The sequence below is a fragment of the Eptesicus fuscus genome, chromosome 16 (assembly GCF_027574615.1).
Source record: "Eptesicus fuscus isolate TK198812 chromosome 16, DD_ASM_mEF_20220401, whole genome shotgun sequence".
In the NCBI taxonomy this organism is placed as follows: Eukaryota; Metazoa; Chordata; class Mammalia; order Chiroptera; family Vespertilionidae; genus Eptesicus; species Eptesicus fuscus.
Window position 1 is genome coordinate 52,961,776 of NC_072488.1, and position 21,962 is coordinate 52,983,737.

The window sequence follows — 21,962 nt, forward strand, 5'->3', positions numbered from 1 at the left end:
CAATTCCCTCAGACATGTGAGAGCTAAACATCAGGCTGTGTTTGTTTGCTTTTCTCCCCAATGGGGAAAGATATGCCCATTGGCTGACATTTTACAATGAGCTTTATTTATTAACGGCTCGTGCCTCAAAGCAATGTTGCTACCCATTGCTGTTGGAACTACATATGAATTGACAATGTTAGCATCCATCAAAATTAAATACAATGGGTTCCCTTGATATCAATATGCAGTGTTTATACCACTTTCATCTAATTATATTAGACAAGTTATTCCAGCCAACTGAAGATTAATATATACACTAGTACAATATAATCTCACAGGATATTATTGCTTTTTCTTATTAATAAGATATATTCACATATATTTTATGCCATTAGGCATGGAAAGGTAAACAAATGCATATCTTTGATAGCAATGTTGTGCAGTGATATTATCCTGAATGCAGTTCTACTGGTCTCAGGTTAGTTATTTTCGAAATACTAGTAACTCAAGGCTTTGACTCTGATGCCGAATACTTTGAAAACTGCATTTGGAATTATTGGCCACTTCATTCCCATATCTGATTTAACCAGTAGCATGATTGAGACAATTACTTAGATTGAATTATTTTTTGTTTAATTCATATTTAATAATTTGACAGAGAGAGACATAGATTTGTTGTTCCACTATTTATGCATTCATTGGTTGCTTCTTGTATATGCCCTGATGGGGATCAAACCCACAACTTGGAGTCTCAGGATGATGCTCTAACCAACTGAACTACCAACCAGGGCCTTAGATTTCATTCTAACTTTTCAAAAACTTAAGCTGAGCACTAAAAACTGAGACAAAAAAAATGAATACTTAGGAACTCATAATATGAAAAAAGAGACAAATATGAATAAGTAAAACTTGAGCATTTTAAAGTGCTGTTATGAGGTTGCACCAAGAGCTGTCTGAGGAATAATGCAGGGTTAGGAAACCAACTGTCTGGCTAGATCAGGAAAACTTCAGAGATGACTCTATATGCTGAGTCTTGGGGGAAGAACAAGGGGAATGCAGAAAGTTGAGAGAAAGGAGAATGTTCTTGAGAGAAAGAAAACCCGTGAACAAGAAAGGCACAAAATTATAAATGTCCTAGTGCATTCAGAATTTGTCAAGATTGTGTTAGTGGCAGGGGTTGAAGCTGAAAAGGCAAACATTGCCACAAAATAAAGAACTTAAAGTGCCATGTTAAGGCATCTGGACTTGATCCAGAAGGTAGTATTTATCTGAAGAAAGTTTTAAAGAAGGAAAGTTATAATGGGAAGTGTGATTTTGAGAACAGCAATTCTCTGGTAACCTGGATACTCAGAGGGAATGTAAACTGAAGATAAAGAGATCAAGTAGGGTAAATATGATGGCTTGAGCAAGACAACACAAGGCTGAATCAATTCAGTGATAATGGACACAGATACTGGGAGGCAGTCATATTTGTGAGTACTTGGATATGGGGCTGAGGAACAGCCCTCCTTGCATTTATAAAATGTAAGATATAGTTCTGATTGTCTGATTAAGTCCTAATGCTTGACTTGAAGTCTAATAGTTAAGATCTGGAAACAGTCCAAGTGCCCATCATTAGATGAATTGATTTAAAAAAAGCTGTGGTACCTTTACACAATGGAATACTATGCAGCTGTAAAAAGGGGTATCTTACCCTTTGATCCAGAATGGAAGAACCTGGAGAGTATTATGCTAAGTGAAATAAGACAGTCAGAAAAAGAAAAGTATCACATTATCTCACTTATATATAGAATCTAATGAACAAAATAAACTGACAAATAAAATAGATCCAGAGACATGGAAGCATGCAACAGACTGAGGATTCTCAGAAGGAAGGGGTTAAAGGGAAGAGATCAACCAAAGAACATAAATGTATATATGCATAACCCATGGACACAGACAAAGTGCAGGGTTTTTTATGGATGGTCTCTCCTATTACCCTCTGCTCGATTTATTATGCAGCCATCATAGGCCCCAGGATGCTTTGGGACCTGTGGCAGCTTTGAATAAATTCCAGTATAAATCATGATAATGGCTTTCCTACATTGCTGTTTATTCGGATGCTCTAAAGAGTTGCATTTCCATTTTATTGATCCTATGAAAATATTTCAGACAATCACATGTAAAAATGTTTCTTCTTAATTCCTCATTTACTGAATTGAATATTCACACAGTGTGCAAAGAGCCAAAGGTAAACCTCAGACATATTGGGAACAAGTTGTTTCCCAGTAGATTTAATCAGGGAGGAAGGATTTCTGGGCTCACTGAGGAGTAGCCCACTGCTAATCCCTTCTAGCATTCTAGATAAAGCAATCTGGCTTCATTGGCCTCAACTGCCAACTCTTACTCATGCCATATCCTGATGACTTCATAGCTAAGCGGATCTTGATTCCAGCCCTTGAGCGAAGGATCTTGCCATGTCACTGCCAAGTTTTGTCTATGCCCCTACCTCTAAAGTGGTTGCCATCTGCTCAAAGATCAGGCATCAATTGTGAAAATCAGGATGAACATAATGCTGGCCATTACCTGACTCATACTGGACAAATTTAGAGATAATAGCTTAATCCAACCACCTAGAAGGAAGAAAAATGAGACCTCTTAGGATTGGTGAGAGCAAATTAAGTAAAACTTTGGGATTTAGGCAGTCACATCAGCCTCTTTTATGAAATTTCATTGCTCCTTATGGAGACTATACCTTGCATGTTATTTTGATAATGGTTTTCAGCTGAAAGGAATAATGATTCAGCAAGCTCCAGACTCTCAGCATACTAAGTGGCATGTGATAAAGTGGTATTAGAGAAGCAGCACTCTGTATTCCAATTTGCAGTTAGGACTAGAGTAGTGGATTGGCTGTGGAGGTCATTCAGCCTTATATCCAGTCCGGGCATGCTTTCGAACCAACACTATGACTTTGGGATTGCCACCATTATCACATGGCTGTGCCAGAATTGTTGTCAAGGAAGGACAGATGAGTTTAAATCATCCAGACTTTCCCATTGTCTCATTCTTCTGGGACAAGGGAAAAAAAATACTATGAAGGGGAATTTCAAGGGCAGTTGGCCCTTTTAGGCCAACACTAATGAAAAAGTATTAAATCTTAGTAAATGGGGATCCCCAGGCATTGATCCACGTCCTACTCTTTCCTCTGAAAGAAGGAGGTAAAATTATTTGCCCAAACTAGACCGAGCATGTCTGCTCATCTCCTACAGCCATTCGTTAACATGATCATCTCCATACCCTTTTTAAGGGCTATAGACATTTCCATTAAAAGTTTATCATAGACAAAAGCCAGGTCCCTAAAGTCCCCAGAGATATTCAAGGGGGATTGGCACTACAGATCCTCACCTATTTCAACTCCAGCATCCCACAAAAACTGGACCTGAGTTCAGATGGCTTGTATGTGGTACATTTCCATCATTCCCCCTGCAACACCCACAACCAAGTGTTGCTATTCAGTACAGCACATCTGCTCTCAGAGCCTTTCTCCAGACAGCACTTCATCTTTTCCCCCTGTCCTAAGGTCCCAAAACAAAATAAAGGTCTGAGAGAGCGATTAATTCAACATACTGTTCCCTGTTTGAGCGATGGCTATCTAGGCTACTTTGGGAGTTCCCCTGACTCTACTAAGAGCAGTGGCTATAAGAATTAATGCAACTTCTAAATGGAACCTAACAAAGGTTGCAAAAGTGGTATAGGCACTTGTCAGTATCAATTTCATATTTACCAAGCAGGATTTGATTAGTCGCCATCTCATAATCAAGTACGACTTTATTATCCCTCTGTTGAGGGTCACAGAAAGCAAGGTAGTGAGTGCGGAGGCCTTGCATTTTATGCTTGTTGGATGAAGTGTGCTAAGAAACCAGGTAAAGAAAAAAAGATACTTACCCATGGGTGAGGGCCAGGGCATCCCGACTCCCAGTGGCTCCAACAATTCACTCTTTCTCTCCTCTCATATTCAGCTCACTAGGGCTTTTGTGTCTGCTTTCAAAACGGCTCTCAAATTCATCCCTCTCTTGTGTACTGCCTGATAAGCTTCCTAAGAGACTATGTTAACCTTTTGTTTGGCTGCTCCTAGATCCAGTTTATATCACACTCTGCTGCCAGTCCATCCTTCCAGAAGCATGCTCGAAACCACTGACATGTGTCACCTTTCAATCTGCATGCAAACTCTCATCTGGCATATAAGGTCTCTGACTTCTGCCCTTAACCTCTCAACTCTATTTTCTGCTCTCACCCAAGTTCTGTCCAAAATCATGCACTTCCCTTGTAGACAGTGCATCCTTGGGACTCTCCCTCTCTTACTCCCTTTCCTGGAAAGTGCTCCCCTCTTTCTTCCTTTTGGATTTCCAAATAGTATGCTTGGATCCAGTCAAATTCTGACTCGACCATGCAGTATTTCCTGATCCTCTGTCCTGGGTCTGCTCATATTTTCTTCTGTGCTCTTTTAGCAACCAGACTACATTTTTCATCTAGTGTTGATTACGCTCTCCTTTATTTTAATGTTCACTAGCTTGTGAACTCAGAGAATGTAAACTTGTTATCTGGTGCAACTTTGCATATATAAGAGCCTGAGGCATGATGCAAATAACAATAAATATGAAATGATTCAACCTGCTGTTCTGGCTCTTTTACATTTTACCACCTGGGCGTTTATTTACAGAGTTCTTATGTTGTGATGGATAAGGGTTCAGCCTTTGGGCCCTGGCCAGTTTGTTGGATATTGTCCCATATACCAAGTGTTTGCTGGTTCGATTCCAAGTCAGGTCAGATGCCCAAGTTGTGGCCTGATTCCCAGGAGTGGGCATGCAGGAGGCAGCCGATCATTGATGTTCCACTCTCACATCAATGTTTCTCTCTCTTCCTCTCCATTCCTCTCTAAAAGTCAATTTAAAAATCTTTTTTTAAAAGTAGAGTTCAGACTTTGAGATCCAAACTATTTGGATTTGAATCTTGGCTCTATCCCCTAACATCTGAGTGATCTAGGGCAAGTTACTTCATGGGGATTGTTAATAGGGAGCTCACACAATCACCACAAGAATTTAACGAGTTGATGTGAGTAAAGCATTTAGAACAGTGCCTGGTACATAGTAAACATTCAATAAAAATTAGCAAATTCATTTAGCTTATCCTCAAGTCTGTGATCCTTAAAGAACAAAGGACAGGGTACCATGTTGTGCAGAGGTTTTATTTACAATGAGTCAGGAAGAGAAAGGTTCTGGAGCAGAGCGGCCTAGCAGATTCTGCAATCCAGGAAGACATGATGAGGCGTCCACTAAGGCAGAAAGGAGCAGGCAGGTCTAGAGTCCCAGATGGGCAGGAATCAGAGACAAGGAGGTCAGATTCTGTGAGAGCAGTGCCATGAACAGCATGGAAAATACTTACTCCCAGAGATGGCTTGCCATCTCTCCAACTGTAGCACTCCAATTTATTTCCACAGGAAGACGTTAACATTCAGGGTTGAAACTGGGAGGCAACTGGAGAGAAGAGACACCAGAGGACTGTATGCAGAGGCACAGAATGGATATGATGGTCCACAGAAGGATCAAGCTATTTACACAAATATAAACGGTGTCATTTAGTTGCCCACAGTTACTGCTGGGCAAAAGGGCCTTAGAGCTGTCCCATCTGACATTGAAAATGTGATTCTGGGAACCGCCAATAATAATGAAGGCAGAAATGTCAAACTTTGCAAAATGCCTAGCTTGAGTAACAGAGAAGTGGTTGTTGATTGGTTACTTGATTAATAATGGGGTGCTCTTTACTTTGGATGCTCATTTTTCTGTCTGGGATGAAAACATTAGTGTTTTAGACATTTTGATGACTGGGTTTTAGCACAGCTGTTCTCATCCCAGTTTAGTTGTAATTGATAAAAATAGTTGGATTCATCTCTCAGGCTATTGAAAATAGGAAATATTTACTGGGTCTATTTTGGAATATTTTAGTAATAAAACACTTAAATGTCATGGACAAAACCATAATGCAGTCATTTTTATTACTGGCATCTGTTAATTAAAATATTTCATAACAATAAAAATTGAATTGGCCTTAAAACTACAAGTATATTAAGGTCTATACCCTTCCATTGTACTTCTTTTAAAGTTGGTGATTAGAACAAAGAGTTAATGTAATAATATTGGATTAATTCTCCAACTTTTAAGGATCTAAAACCATGTAAAATTGAGAATAAAACAACAGGACTAGACCTATAGAATCCAGAACTCTATAATATACAGTCACCATGTGCTGTTCACAGGGGTATGTTAAATATGTTCTCCATATTCAGGTATTTTATAAACAGTGTTGACTTATATCTTAATGTTCAATAGTCTTTAAATCCCAACAACATTATAACTTTTTGATTTTTTTAAATGCCTGAGCAAGTGTCTACAATAATCATATAATCTAAAGAATTTTTATAGGGTAAAACTACTTATGGAAGTAGTATGCATAGCGGTGTTAGCAATTTCAAATGTATGTAACATGCACCTGTGCATATCCAGCCTCAGTGATGTGTGTATGCCATTTGCAGGATAGCATCTGCAGTCAGTTTAATGTCAATTTGATAAATGGCATTTTAGTTGACCAAGCAAATATAGTGCAAATATTTGACTTATTTGTTTTTGAAAATGTAAATTTGTGTAAAATAGTTGAAGGAATTATTTAAGGTATAAAAATGATGTTCTCAACTTGCAAAGAAGCCTACAGATTTTTCTTTTCAGTGTGAACTTTTTTTCTTTATTCTTCCCAATACAAAAGTGTTTCAAAAAATAAGTTTGATTTTTTTGTAAGATAATATATTTGGGGATTCCAATTCCCTGTTAAACAATCATGACCTTTTTCTCTTACCTTTTTATATATAAGTAAGTAATCCTTCATTTGGTTAGTGATTATTAAGATGTGCCCAGCCGGTGTGGCTCATTGGTTGAACGTGGAGTTATGAACCAGGAGGTCACAGTTCAATTCCAGGTCAGGACACATGCCCAGATTGTGGGCTCAATGCCCAGTAGAGGGCATACAGGATGCAGCTAATCAATGATTCTCATCATTGATGTTTCTCTTTCCCTCTCCCTTCCTCTTGGAAATCAACAAAAAAAAAATTTTTTTAAATAGAAAGATGTGCTAGAATGTAGATGCCTTGTCCAGCTCTCTGAAACCTTCCAGCTCCCAGCCTTTTCCTGTCCCTCTGGCCTCCACCCACTTGCTTACTCTTTTTTTTCTCTTTCCCTCTGTCTGCTTTCAAGTTATGGCCTCACCTATCCATGTTGTATAGTGTTAGCAACTAACTACATCTGTAGTGAAGGAGTATTAGAGTGATCCAGTCTTAGGCGTTAATAGTCTGAGACAGAAAAATGTGTCACATAATGTTGAAGAATAGTGCTAAGCACTTTGACAAATACTAAAGTGGCATGAGTCAAGATATGGTCCAGCTCTCATTCTGGTTTGAGAGAAAGTGCTAATGTACTTGCAATAGTATTACTAATACATGATAATGTGTTTAAAAGCAATTTATGTGTACTGAGCTGTAAGTGCTTCAAGGATTCAAAATAAAAGTGGTCCAGTAATGACTGCAGTGATCAAGGAAGGTTGCTTTGAATGAGTTGAGTGGCCCCTAAGGATGGATATGACTTGGCTAAGCAGAGGGAACAGAGGTGATCGCATGAGGCACAGTAGAAAAAAAATATGCAAAGAGAAATAAATGAACACAGTACATTTATGTGAAGACAAGGTTGCCTGGAGTGAGCAGTACAGGTTTTAAGGCCGGACAGCTCTGTGCTGAGGAGAGCTCTGAAGAGCAAAAAGAAGAATTGAAGCACATAGGGTGGAGAATAAGGAACCACTGTGTGGGATCTTAATTATTTTCTTTGTCATATAAAAACTGAGAAATTTGAAAAGCATAAGAAGAGTCTCACCCACTAGAATTTCAGGAAATTTGAACTTCTTTGAACAAAGCAATCTCCTTGGCTAATTACATTAGCACTTTATAGTCACAGACAGCTTCGCCTTTAGGGCTTCACCATGTGCTAACACTATATAACATGGATAGGTGAGGTCATAACTTGAAAGGGACAGAAAATGTGAAAGGAGTTTTAGGAATAAAATAGGCAGGTTTAGGGAGTTTTAGGAATAAAGAGGGTCCATGGGGGAGGAGTGCATAGGTGAGGGCTTGGAGCTGCCAGAAGGCATACATTCAGAGAGAGAGAGAGAGAGAGAGAGAGAGAGAGAGAGAGAGAGAGAGAGAGAAAAGAGGGTGCCACAGAATAAGGGGAGAGGAAGGCATCCATTCACAGAAGATAGGAAAAGCCACAAGGTATGGGGAGAAAGAGGAAAACAGATTTTCACAGAGGATAGAGAATTCTACCACTTGAAGGGGGAGAGAAAGAGGAGGGCACCATGTGGGTTTGGGCTTTGAAGCTGCTATAGTGACCAATAAGAAGGGAGCATCAAGAGACAAATAACTGCAGCCTTTATAAAACTTAGCAAAAAAGAGCTTGGTGTGTTACCCCCTAGGTACCCCCTCCCTACGTGGTAGTCTGTATTTGCTTCCAATAAATTTCCATCTTTTCATCTACCACCTTTTGTCCATGGCTTCATTCTTGGAATCCATCTGGACAAAAGCCCGGGAAAGAAATCACCCTTGCATCCTGCTCAGGAAAACAACCCGACTCAAAATCAGCTGGCTTTTCAAGATCAGGAAAACAGATCAAGAGGTTAGATCTACAACTTCCTTATTTCCAAGACTTGAGCTTCTACTGCTAGGTCAGATCTGTCCTGAGTACTCTCTTAACATTCAAAGGTTATTGTAATGTCTCTTACAACACTCTCACAACCTATTTTGTTTATCAGATTTTTCTGTAAATTTATTATAGTTAAATCAACATTACTCTCTTGATTCTAGTTGTTGAGTTCATTCATTCCTAGTGTTGATAAACTCTGTCTTCCAAAACCACAGACCTGAGGGCCAGATGCTGGTCCTTGGTGAATTTTCCAGGCAAAGGCTCCCTTGGAAAGTCTCTTGTCAGCTAAACACCTGGTATAGTGAAATAGACTGTCCATAGCTACAGTTATCAAGACATTGTCACAAGGCTTGGTTAAACAGGCTGTATGGTGATAATATGTTGGATGAGACTTCCTTAAACCACTCTGGGAAGCAACCAAGTTTCAATAAAAGCCCAGAAGGTACAGCTGTAATCCATCTAAAACCATTAAACTGATTATTGACTAACTCAGTTCAAATTGATTGGAATCATGACTTGACTGAGGGCTCCTAACCCATTGGTTTTTGTCACAAGATAGTAATAAATTAATAATGGTATTTGCTCCAGTGGTAGGCAGTCTTCAGTATTATTGACACTCCCATCAAACACCCAGAAACTCCTGATTCTTTTGTTTGTTTTTTCAGTTACAGTTTACATTCAATATTATTCTGTATTATTTTCAGATATACAGCATAGTACTTTACAGAGTGGTCCCCCTAATATTTCAAGTACCCACTTGGCCCCATACAGAGTTATTATAATATTATTGATTATATTCTCCAGGCTGTACTTTACATCCCTGTGACTATTCTGTAACTACCAATTTGTGCTTCTTAACCCCTTCACTTTTTCACCCAGTCCCCAACACCCCTCCCCTCTCTCAACCCTCCATCTACCTCACCAGATTCTTGAATTCTAAGTGATCTTCACCCTTCACCCTGCATTTTATATGCTTTCTCTACATCCCCAATGCAAAAAAAAAAGGGGGGGGGGAGCAAAGAAAACCCAAAAATGATTTTTTGTCATTTACATAATTATTTAAACTAAAATTGCAGTGTCTTTCCTGCTTCTTTTTGTGCTCCCATTTTATCAGACAAAAAGTCTCCACTCCCCATAGGGCAGAAGCAAACTAATCATGTCCTAGGAGAATTAACATCTTACAGAAAGATTCCTAAGACTTAGCCTTGAATTGCTGAAGACTTGGAGTGTTCTGTGAAACCCTGACATAGACAGGGGGACGATTTGGGGTAGGCATTGTGCCTTTGCCTCTACTGCTGCTTAATCTTGGTTCAGTGATAGGTCTGCAATGGCTGAATTGACATTCCAAACATATCACAAAACCAAATGCTGGCTTCAAGATGCTAAACACTGAGACATGGAAGCATGGAACAGAGTGCGGAATCTTGGAGGGAAGGTGGGGGAGCGTGGGTGGATGGGAGGCAATCAACAAAAGACCTTGTATGCATATATGCATAACCCGTGGACACAGACAAGAGGGTGCTGAAGGCCTGGGGTGGGGTCAATGGAGGAAAAAGGGAACATGTGTAATACTTTCAACAATAATTTTTTTTAAATGATGCCAAACCCTGAGGTATGCATGCCTCTGCGAGCTAAGGTGCAGCTTATTTTCTTGGGAGTGTTATTTTTCACTTTAAAACAGATCCAGCAAAGGTGTCTATTTTTCCTTGGCTAAGGTTGGAATGCAACATCCAGAGGGCAGTTCTCTTGGAAGAGCCAGAGGCAAGATCCGGTGTCTCACATTTGGTGAGAGTCTTGAACCCACCTTCCCACCTTCCACATCCCCCTTTGGAGAGAAGGGGAGGGGAGATAAAGCTCCTCTCGTAGGTTAAAAAAGAAAAAGGTTTCAGCCACTGAGAGGATGAGAGCCAAGGCTTGACAAGGAGACGAAAGAGCTCGGAGAGACGTTGGGGTCAGCGCTGGTACAGATGAATGATGCCAGCCCTGTGCAGGTCTTCCCACAGCGTTGCCTCAAGACACAGATCATGGTTCATATAAAATTTCAGTGGCATCTTTTCTCGGTCAAAATAGTGGTTAGAAAACTTCTGGTAGTTTTTTGTGATAAATCCATAGGCACTAACCTGATCACAGGTATGCAGAGCTGTCAGCAGCATGAGGGCCCCCGTACTAGGCATGTATATGCCTTTGGCATCTATGTGAATAAGGCTGGAATTCAAAAACCTCTCCTTCAGGTAGTGGATGAAGCTGGGATGTAGTAACTTAAATGTACCTGCAGGGGCATTTGGTCCAAAATAGGCCTCAGGCCTGTCCCCTTTGTCCCGACCCTCAGGGACAGGCACACCCAAAAGGGCGGATCGCAGCATCAGGTAGTCGCGGATGTCGGCAGGGATGAAGACGTAGCGCAAGTCTGGTCCCCGCGGCACGGAGCGGAAGCCCAGGTGCCTGTAGTTGTAGAGGGAGTTCTTCATGGTGTTCACCGTGAAGCCGTAGAAGGAGGTCTTGGTGCCCACGTCCTTCTCGAAGCCTGTGATCACGGCACCATTGAGTCTGAAGACATAGTCGTGGGCGTCGATGCGCCGGCCCTGGCGGGAGCCCCTCAGGATGCCTCCGTTGGCCACCACCGCGCAGCGAAGGCACCGCGGCTCCCGGGACGCGGGGAACAGCTGCGCGCTCTCCGAGCCGTTCAGGAGGCGCAGCGTGGAGGCGATGGCCTCCCGGGAGAGGCCGCGCCAGCTGTAGGGTCCCCGGAGCTGGATCAGGGCGTCCCAGAGCTGCGGGGTGAGGAGGCCGCCCCACAGCAGCACGGGGATGGACAGGTTGAAGAGCCGCTGGAAGCGCGGGTGCCCCTGCAGGGCCGCGGCCAGGGGGCGCGGGCAGGCCTCCGGCCTCCCTGGCCACGAACTCCAAACTGCGGGCCAGGCTCCCGAGTACCAGCCCAGGAGGACCCGGGCGCAGGCGGCCAGCAGGAGCAGCAGCCAGAGCCTCCGGGGGCACCTGCGGTCCATCCTGCGGCGCCAGGCAGAGGCCGGTCCCCGCCTGGCCAGACTCAGCCCAGCGTCTACCCTCCGTCACAATCCCAGTCTGTAGAACGAGTCCAGCAGGGAGAACTTCCCCCTTCGGACAGCCGAGAAAACAAGCTCAGAGACCTTAATGCTCGCCCAGTGTCAGGAGTTGGTTAATTCTTCCATCAGACCACGTCTCTCCCTGGGATCCGAATTAATTTTCCTTTCCTAAAGCTAGGTACTCGGGGTGCAGAATAGCCTGTTTACTGGGAAAGTAACGCACGCGATTATTCTATAACAATAATAATAAATAATAATAATTTCTAAGCCTTACCTATATGTTACTATCTACGCAAGAACATTTGCTAATGTTGCTTTTTTTCTCTATGGCCGGTTGACTTTGCTACTCCCCATTGTTGTTTACGAAACTCAGATTTTCAAAAAGAAATGGAAATGTTTGGACTCCTTTGTATTTCTGATTAAGTTTATTCCATATAAAAAGGCAGCTGGCTTGCACCTTGCTTAGAAAATGTACATATATGGGAAGAGGTAATATCCGACCGTCTCCCACTTTAATACATTATCCAGATTAACAATTCAAAAATATTTCCCATATCTTATGTGCCTTATGTAATACTCTAAATCACTTCTGTGAGTCTTTGAGGGACTTAAACATGAGGAATAATTTTAATTTACTTTTTCTGTTGTTGAGTCTATTGTTCATCTCAGCTGTTGAGAAAACAAAAGAACAGTAGATGAATATCTCCATCTAGAGCCTGTTTTGGAGAAATGTGATTGCTGAAAAGCAGTCATTCTGTATTCGGTTGGTGGGCTGTAATGCAACAACTCATCACTGTGTCAGGGAAAGCATCAAGGATGTGACTAACCTGTTTGGAATGGACACTGTGCGGGCAGGTTGATATCCCCCAGGACGCTGGGTTAGTTTCTATTCATGTGTCCTAAGATTGCTGGGCACAAAGTAATTCAGAGCTTTATAGTGCAAATGAACCAAATGGAGCCCTAACGCGTCTCTGCCTGATGCCATCCCTGCATAGGCAGTAAATGAATAATTTGGAGTCTGTGAGGTAAATTCCATCATAAAAAAAATAAGCAAAGGGTGTTTTGAAAAGAAAAGAAGTGTCGCTTACACCAGATTTAGCAGTTCCAGGAGAGTCTCCTGAATACGCCCATATAGGAATTAAACATAAAAGGGTATTTTTATTATTAATGATAATTTTATTTAATTTGCCTTTGTGTGCATGTTTTATTTCAGTTATAAATATTCCCACACACATACACCCTCATTCCATCTCTTCTTGCATCTTACTTTTTCCCCATTTCTATTATCACCTTCCCCTTGGCTTATGACTCATTCTCAGTTTTTCTTTTACTTATTTGATTTGTCAGTCTTTTTGGACATTGTTCACTACTCCTGCCTACCAGAAATTCTCTCTTCCGGTGATCCCCACAGCACTAAACTGTAACAGGTGCTGTCAATGTTTCCTCCATAGCTCTTAAGCACTTAGCATTCCCATGCAGGATAGCCCAGACTTACTACCACCAGCACCAGATACTTTTGTCCGAGGGTTCTCTGACCACTGGAACCCATCAATGCACATGTGACAGGCCAGTAGTGTCAGGGAATTAACAACCCCCAAGAACCACCCCTCACCAATGACTAACAGCAGTTGCTATACGGATACTTCAGCCCCTGTACAAGACAATTTTACAGCACATATCTGTACTGGAGCTCCGAGTTCCACAGTAAAGTTGAGCTTCAGTTGCTCACAACTGTGCATTGCTCCATAAAGCAACCAACCTTTACTGGGTTTCTTCTCTTCCCCGACTCACCACTTCACTCATCTACTGCTACTTCCTAGGATCATTCCAGATAAATTCCCTGCACTCAAACCTTGTCTTGGGGTTTTAACAAAGACAAAATTTTGGAATTCAAACAAAGACAAAATTTTAATTCTCTAATTGCTTCTCTGAATATTTCTTTTCAGTAGTATTTCCTGTCACTGGGCCTCTTTAAATAATGGGGATTCTCAAGGTTCCATTCTTTGGTAGAACTCATCCACATTTCTGTTTTCATTTACCATCTGTAGGTTGACTTTCAAATCCATTTCTCTAGCTCTGGTAGAACTTTCAAAAACCTAACTTCACTTGTCTGTTTCTGTTTCATACAAAATTGTGAACTCTTTCAGGACTTGCATATTGTTTTTTATATCTGTATTTCCAAACTTTAAAATAGTATCTGACATGCCATATATATTGAGTAAATGATATCTGAATTGATTAGGAGATGAAAGTATAGAAGATATGTCTATTTCATACAGGCCAGTAGTAGAATCATTCTGTGTCTATATAGTAACAAAAGAAAATCTGCTTGGTCAATTCATATAAAAATATATTCAAATTTGTAAATTAGAAAAAAATTCTATCTTGTTGGAGCATGATAGCCCAAATAGCCAGCTGACTGACTGAACTTTTCATGTTCTAACAGAATCTATTGATTCACTGCTGGCAATAGCTATTTGTTTAATGCCAACAAAGTATTTCATGTATAAGAACTAAGATTGTGTGCAAGAAATTAGGCACATTTTTGCTATGAATCCTTTAAAAAACCATCTCCTAACCCAGTCAGTATGGCTCAGTGACTGAGTGTTGATATATGAACCAAGAGGTCACAGTTCTATTCATGGTCTGGGCACATGCCCAGTTGCAGCCTTGGTCCCCGATAGGAGGCATGCAGGAGGCAGCCGATTAATTATTTTCTCTCATCAGTGATGTTTCTATCTCTCTCCCTCTCCCTTGCTCTCTGAAATCAATAAAAATATACTGTATTTTTTTAAAAAAAAATATTCATCCTCTACTATAGCAGAATGTCCATGTTAATTGCAGTTTAAGTTGATTACCTATTGCACAGGTGAAAACACTGAGATCCAGAGATATGAAGCACTTTTTCTAGACCATAGCAGAAGTGATAAGCTGAGGCCAAGACATCATGCTCATGGTTTATATCCAGACATCCCCCCACCCCATTTGTATATTGTGTCAAAGAAATATTTAATGCAACTGCTTAAAGTTATTGGGCAAAATTTGTTAGAATTAGAAAAAAAATCATACCTGGAAGAGAATCTAATGATTATTAAATACAACTCTTTTTCCTATTAAATATATCTAATCTGTAATATCTAAAAAGTACTTTTTAGTTTTCAGTATAACATGCAAAAGTTTGGGATCATCATTTCTGTTTTTACAAGAAGAAGAAAAAAAAGCTGAACAAATTGAAAATCCACAGCTCCTCTTAAATCCATCAGAGAACTGAAGTGACAGAGCAAACCACTGACCTGAAAAGTGGAGAGACAGACGAATACAGATAATCACAGCTTACCAGAAGCAGGAGCTGCTGCTGGAGCCTGTTAGGTACACTTAAATGGTGATTAAATAATTGCTGAAGATGAAGTACTGTCTAGCTTGAGAGATAAAAACTCTTGGGGACCCAACCATAAGTTTACCCACCAAGAGCTCCACTGAGTTCTCACTCTAAAGATCAGAGAAAAATCCATTCATGTTTCTGACAGAGGAAGTGAGAAAGTAACAACTAAACCTATAGAGAAGCATCGATCAGAATTACAGGGGACTTCCTGTCTGAAACCATCCCAGCAAGAAGAGGGTGACGTGAAGCCTTTAATGTATTGAAAGAAAGAAAAAATAATCTATAATTCTGTATCCAGTGAAATGGTCCTTTAACAGTAAAGGAAAAATAAGAGTTTCTAAGACAAATGAAAAAGAGAGAGCATTTTTGCCAGTAGGCCTGCCTTGCAGAAATGTTTTTTAAAAGGTCTTCAAAGAGAAGGAAAATTATATAGCTCAAAAATGCCAATCTACCTAAGGAAAGGGAAAGCATTGGAAAACAAGTAAGTGGAGGTAAAATAAAAAACTTTTTTTCTTATTTTTAATTGATCTAAAAGACATCAGTTTGTTGAAAATAATCATAGCAATAAGGTATTGGCTGGTTATAACTTGTGGATAAGTGAAATGGATATAGCGATGCAGTAAGGACCAGGAAGGAGGAACTGGGAATTTCCTGTTAGAAGATACATGCACTACTCATGCAGTGGTGTAGTATTACATGTGAGTAGTTGCCAATGTATATTGAAAACTTTAGGGCAACCACTAAGATCATTTTTAAAAGAAGTGTAATTGATATGCTAAAATAAAGAAAGAAAGGGGAATTATATAAAATTCTCACTTAAAACCAAAAATAAAAAAGGGTGAATGACATAAAGAGAAACAACAAACAAGGATAGTGAATAGAAATCTATTACAAACATGTTAGATGTTAATACAATTATATCAATAACCATTTTAAATGTTACTAGAGTGAATAAAAAAACACATAAAACCCATCTATATGTTGTTTATACGAAATCCACTTTAAATCTGAAAACACAGAGATATTAAGTGTAAAGGGATGGATAAAAATAAACCACATCAGTATTCACCAAAAGAAGCTGGAATAGCTAGGTTAATTTCAGACAAAGATTTCAGTGATGGGAATATTTTCATGGATAAAGAGGGCAATCCATAATGATAAAGAGGTTAGTTCACCAAGAAGACTTAATCCTTAATGTGCATGTACCTAACAACACAGCATCAAAATACAGGCAGCAAAAACTGATAGAACTGCAAGGAGAAATAGATGAATCCTCTATTATTGTTGTATACAGATCTAGCAGACAGAAAATCCGTAAAGATAAAATTGAACTGACCAGGATTACAAGACATACCTCAGAGATATTGCAGGTTTGGTTCCAGCCCACCACAATAAAGCAAGTGACATGATGTTTTTTTGTTTTCCAGTGCATATAAAGGTTATAGTTACCCTCTAATGTAATCTATTAAGTGTTCAATAGCATTATGTTTTAAAAATGTGGGTACCTTAATTTTAAAAATACTGCTAAAAAATGCTAGCCAACATCTGAATCTTTTGGAAAAATGGTACCAATAGACTTGATCAAAGCAGGGTTGCCACAAATGTTCAATTTGTAAAAAAGGTAATAGCTGCGAAGTGTAAAGAAAAAAAAACCACACACAGTAAAACAAGTTATGCCTGGAATTGGAATGAAAAGACATTCTTAGAATACTTTATCCAGCACTTTCTTCTCAAGATCCCATGGATCACTCATCAAGATAAACAACATTCTTTAAATAAAACACACCTTACCAAATTTAAAAGAGTCGAAATTATAAGACCACAATCAAATTAAATCCAGAACAATAACTTGAAAATTTCTAAAATATTTGGAGATTAAACAACACAATGGTTCAAGAAGAAATCTTGAGAAATGTTTAAATATTTCGAACTAAATGAAAATGAAATTTGTGAGATGCAGTGAAAGCAGTACTTCAAGGGAAATTCACAGCATATTAGAATAAAAGAAATATCCAAAATAAATACTCTAAGCTTCCACTTTAGGAAATAAATAAATAAAATAAATTAAAAAATAAATAAAATAAGTAAAAAATAAATAAATAAAATAATAGAAGAGCATAGTACATCCAAAGTAATCAGAAGAAAAGAAATTATAAAAACTAAAGCAGAAATTAATGAAATGGAAAACACTATCTTAAGTATCCATATGAGAGGGGAAAATCAGTTTGAAACACACCAAGGAGACACACAGAGTGGAAGGCATGAAGCAGAGAGAAGCGTCCACAAGCCACCAGAGGCTGGAAGAGGCAAGGAACAGATTCTCGCTAGAGTGTCCAGAGGGAACGTGTCCCTGTTGACACCTTGATTTTGGACTTGGGGCCTCCAGAACTATGGGAGAATCCATTTCTGTTGCTTTAAGCTATCAACTTTGTGATAATGTGTTACAGCAGCCACAGGACACAACCACAATATTCATAACTACTTTCTTCAGCAAAATCCCCAAAGAAAATGCCAGGTAGCTAAATATCAGCTAATGGGATCAAGATCCAGGAAATCATTCAAGCTGAATTGTCAGCCTAAATGACAAATACTGGCCCTGTCAGGATATTCCAAAAATTCTAAGTAGTTTTCTCATAATGAGTTGTTGTTTTTTTAAAATATTGAGAAGCTTTGATAAATGTGTGTGCTTTTAAAAACATGTATATTGATTATACTAAATAGGCTCTTGGAAATTCCATCTACTTGTTTGAGTCAAGTCAAACTACACAGACTGTTTATAACAGGCTTGAATATGAACAAAAGAAAGGTGAATTTATGGGAGAGCTACACCTCCTTTTTTTGCAACTCTGCATTAATATATTTGTACCGGATCCCTATACTACATCTCCTGTCTGCACACTCTCTTTGTCACAGGAGAAAATCAGAAAACTTTGTTTCCTTTCCTGTCTGCATCATCAGCACTTCCATACTTAACATTTCCAAGTCTTATCATTTTGTTCTTAGTGGAATTTTCTCACACTTCAAGATCTGTCTCAAAGTCACAGATATTCTGAAATCCACGTTGCTTTCACTTTTCTTGGTTCACCTTAATGAGATCTCTTTTTGGAAGGGAGTTCACCTTGCCTTGAAGTATATCTATTTATCTTCTCCATCAGGCTCATGGTTTTGAACCTTCATAGGGATGAGATCCTACAGACTGACCTGGAAAAACTTGCTTGCAGCTCATCCCTCTGTGTCTACTCCTCTCCTTGAAATTCTGATTCAGTGGGTGGCTGATGGGAATGAGCTCCTTGGGTGGCCCTGAAACTCCTCCTTTTCCACTCTCTTACCTTCAACTTTGCTTGCCTAGCATATAAATATTTTGCCTAAATCAAAATAGACATTCAATAAATTGAAGCCCTATTGTGTTGAATTAATACACACCAATGAATTTTATGCTGTACACTGATTTTCATGCTAACAGACACGAAGGAAATACGTATAAGGCCTGTGATTTTAGAGACTTTAGATTTTAAATTAGTTGTTCTTATCTTTTTGAAGTTGCAGAGCTGTTTGGAAATTGTATCAAAGCTATAAACTCATATATTTAGATAAGCATATACACAAAGTTATATATAAATTCAGGAGATTCATAATATTTTGAAAATCATCCTTGAACCCTCTAGTGATCCAGGGCCTCAAGGTAGAAACCCCAGGTGAAAATGTAATGTAGAAGATAGCGTTACATGGAGGATAAAACAAATATCCTTTAATTAATTAATCCATTAACTAATGAACTATCTTACGAATGCTACATAAAATATACATGCATCTCCTGAGTTGCCAGCAGCTATCCCTAGATTTTGAGTTGATATCAAAAAAGATACATGTGTTTTCCTATAGCCAGTGCTTTTGCACCTCTGCTTGTGACAAATTACAGAGTGAATACATTTATAAAAACACAAAAGAAAAATGACACAAACAAAAAACAGAACTAACTAAACAAATTTTATTTCTTTGGGAAAACAAAAATATGGCCAGTCTTATCATCCTGAAGACATAAATCTTCAATTGTCTTCGTCACTGCCCCAAGTTCCCAAAGAAAATAAAGACGATCATCAAGGCAAAATTATCTCATTTATTTAAAGGAGATATTTTCCTCAGACAATATTAGAATTTCTTGGTTAATTAGACAAGGCCCCATAGAGCTATCAAGACTTTAGCCCAAAACGAATGAGCCTGGAGATAAAACCAAAAGCCCCCTCTTGGACTTTGTCCAGACACATTTTCCCCCCTAGACCATACCCAATTCTCAACCCTCTGATCTAAACTTAGGGTCTTAATGCTGAAAACAATTCCAGAGTAAAGGATGGAGGAAAGAGGAGGTCTCACCTAAAGACCTATACCTGTAGGACTAAGCTACTCTTCATGCCTCCTTTCCTTGGAAGGGCTATGATTCCCATTGGCTCTCTAAGCACTTCCTTCTAAGCTAACAGACCCTGAAGACTTTTAATGGTCACTTGTAGGGAAGAAAGAGAAGTCACCATATAGATAAACTCCAAAAAGTTCCAAAGAGGAACACTCAATCCATGGGCTCAGAACATTGACCCTTCCCAGCATCACATGTCTAACTCCAGCACAGCTAAATGGTTCAGTAACTGTCCTTAAACTTGTACTCAAGAGAGGGGACTAGTGAGGAACCTTGACTAATGATTGTCAAGCATCTATCCAGTACAAATGACCTATAGAGAGGTAGAATTGAAATCCAGATATTTGGATAACCAGCCAGTGCTACTTTTATTCCCTACAAACTTCAGCTTTAAGCATTTTTTTCATTATAAGAGATAAAGTACATTATCATTAAGGGAATAATAACCATCCCAGGAAAAAAAAACAACAACAACTTGATCTTCAGCTAGATATTCCTTAGCACTACTGCTCATTCCTCTGTACCCCGCAGATCTTAGATGTTCACCTCTAACTAGCACTTATTTAACCTTGTATTCTTCCATCAATTAGAAGTAAACTGCCACAGTGGCAGCATTTATATCTGATTCATCTTATAATATTTAGTACTGTGTCTTGCACTTAGTAGAAATTGAATAAGAGACAGTTGAATTGAAGTAAGCACCCAAGACTGGGAAACCTCAACCAAAACAATATATTTGCCATTATTTCACAAACCCAATTAGTTGGTTTAACTGCTTTATTTTTTTAAATAGTAGTATGGCAATGTATTTATAAATCTAAACTGCTTTCCAAAGCAGTTGAAACATTACAGATTACATGGTGTTTATTAAATATTTGACATTCAGATTTTAGAGTCAATTTTTCTGTTTCCCTTAAGAGCAATTGGTGAAACACTTATGCTCTCACGGCCAGTAGGAAAAAATAAACAAAGAAACAAACAACAAAACCAACCTCTGATCCTGCAAAGAACATCGCAGTCAGAATACAGAGATTTTTCATAGTCTTTGGATACTGGTTCACTTTTTAACACATTCATGCCCTTGGCAAAAAAAGCAAACAAGACAAAAGTGCACATTGTAAAAGTGAAGTGCCTTCCTCATTCTCCCACATCATTCCCCAGAGGAAAACACACGTAAAACTGCTTGCTTGTGACATTTTCTGATTCTCCTGTAAGAGGTATTCATACCAAGCACACAAAAAACAACCTGGGGGGAATTCTGACATTTCTTCCCCAGCCTCAGTCAGAGGCAAGATTTACCTGAACATCTCCATCCATCTTTCACCATAATCTCACAAGTAGAACAAGAGTCAGCCACAGTCAGCCATTCAACCTTGAGCAGATCACTATCATGGATTCTATAAACTAGAGGCCCTGCACACAAAATCCATGCTCTAGTATAGTCCCTAGGCCTGGTCTGTGATCAGGGCCATCTTCCCCAGCTGCCCGCAGCTGGCCCAGCCCCCTGCCGCCGTGCACCCACCCCCGGTTCCCCATTTGCCATCAGCTGTTCGGTGCCTGACAGCCGGGGGAAGGGACCAAGAAGTCAGCTGTTCCCACCCACTTGCTGGCCCCGCCCCTGCTGTGGGTGGCCATCAGGCGATCAGAGCCTGCCAGCCAGGGAAAGGAACCAAGAGGTGGTCAGTGCACCTCATAGTGACTGGTCTAGCAGTTGTTCTGGTCATTCTGCTGTTAAGGTCAATTTGCATATTACCCTTTTATTATATAGGATAGAGGCCTGATGCATGGGTGGAGACTGGCTGGCCTGCCCTGAAGGGGGCCCAGGATCAGGGTGGGGGTCCCCACTCGGGGCGGGGCCGGCCTGGGTGAGGGGTCATGGGCGGTTTGCAGGCTGGCCGTTCTCCTGGCTTTGTCAGGAAGGACGTCCAAAGACATCTGGTTTATCTGGTCTAAGTAGCATATTACCCTTTTATTAGTATAGATTAGTCACTGTGCTAGGAAAATTCTATCAATCACTGTACAATTATCCATTGAGTTTCCTTCGTATTCACTGAATGAAACTAGACTTTGTGCAAAAAAATAAACAGGATAAGTTGACTTAAGAAAGATTTCTGTTTCTGAGTGCTCTGCCTTCCAGATAGAGTGCCCGTGTATGGGGAACCCCCTCAATTCCCACCCTTGCTGTAGCCTCCATAAGTGTGATTTCTTGTTGGCCTCTATAGCTGATACCTGTTAAATCCCTTTGCTGCCAGAACAACTCTTATAAAGCAACTTGAATATCCAAACTACATGACTGATGCTCTTTCTTGTAAACGCGATGGTTTATTGAGAGGATGCTGGCTAAGAAGGTTGTC

The 21,962-nt window shown here is 39.8% G+C and overlaps 1 protein-coding gene across 2 annotated transcripts; it reads right to left on the reverse strand.

Annotated features, from left to right (window-relative positions):
- Positions 1-5,463: 5,463 nt before the first annotated feature.
- Positions 5,464-11,770, reverse strand: LOC103299065 (alpha-N-acetylgalactosaminide alpha-2,6-sialyltransferase 2-like). Of its 2 annotated transcripts, none has more exons than XM_054728179.1 (2): positions 11,026-11,770; positions 5,464-5,495 (listed from the first exon to the last, which is right to left on the reverse strand). In XM_054728179.1, the coding sequence occupies exons 1-2, from the start codon at positions 11,759-11,761 to the stop codon at positions 5,473-5,475; spliced, it is 759 nt and encodes a 252-aa protein (XP_054584154.1). In that variant the 5' UTR covers positions 11,762-11,770; the 3' UTR covers positions 5,464-5,472. The 2 variants fall into 2 exon arrangements, with proteins under 2 accessions (XP_054584154.1, XP_054584153.1); XM_054728178.1 differs by lacking the exon at positions 5,464-5,495 and adding an exon at positions 8,909-9,049 and having other exon boundaries at positions 10,877-11,770.
- Between the last annotated feature and the right edge of the window lie 10,192 nt (positions 11,771-21,962).

Bases quoted from the DNA above. Each gene is read 5' to 3' on its own strand.
- LOC103299065 (XM_054728178.1), bottom strand. From the start codon at position 11,761: ATGGACCGCAGGTGCCCCCGGAGGCTCTGGCTGCTGCTCCTGCTGGCC.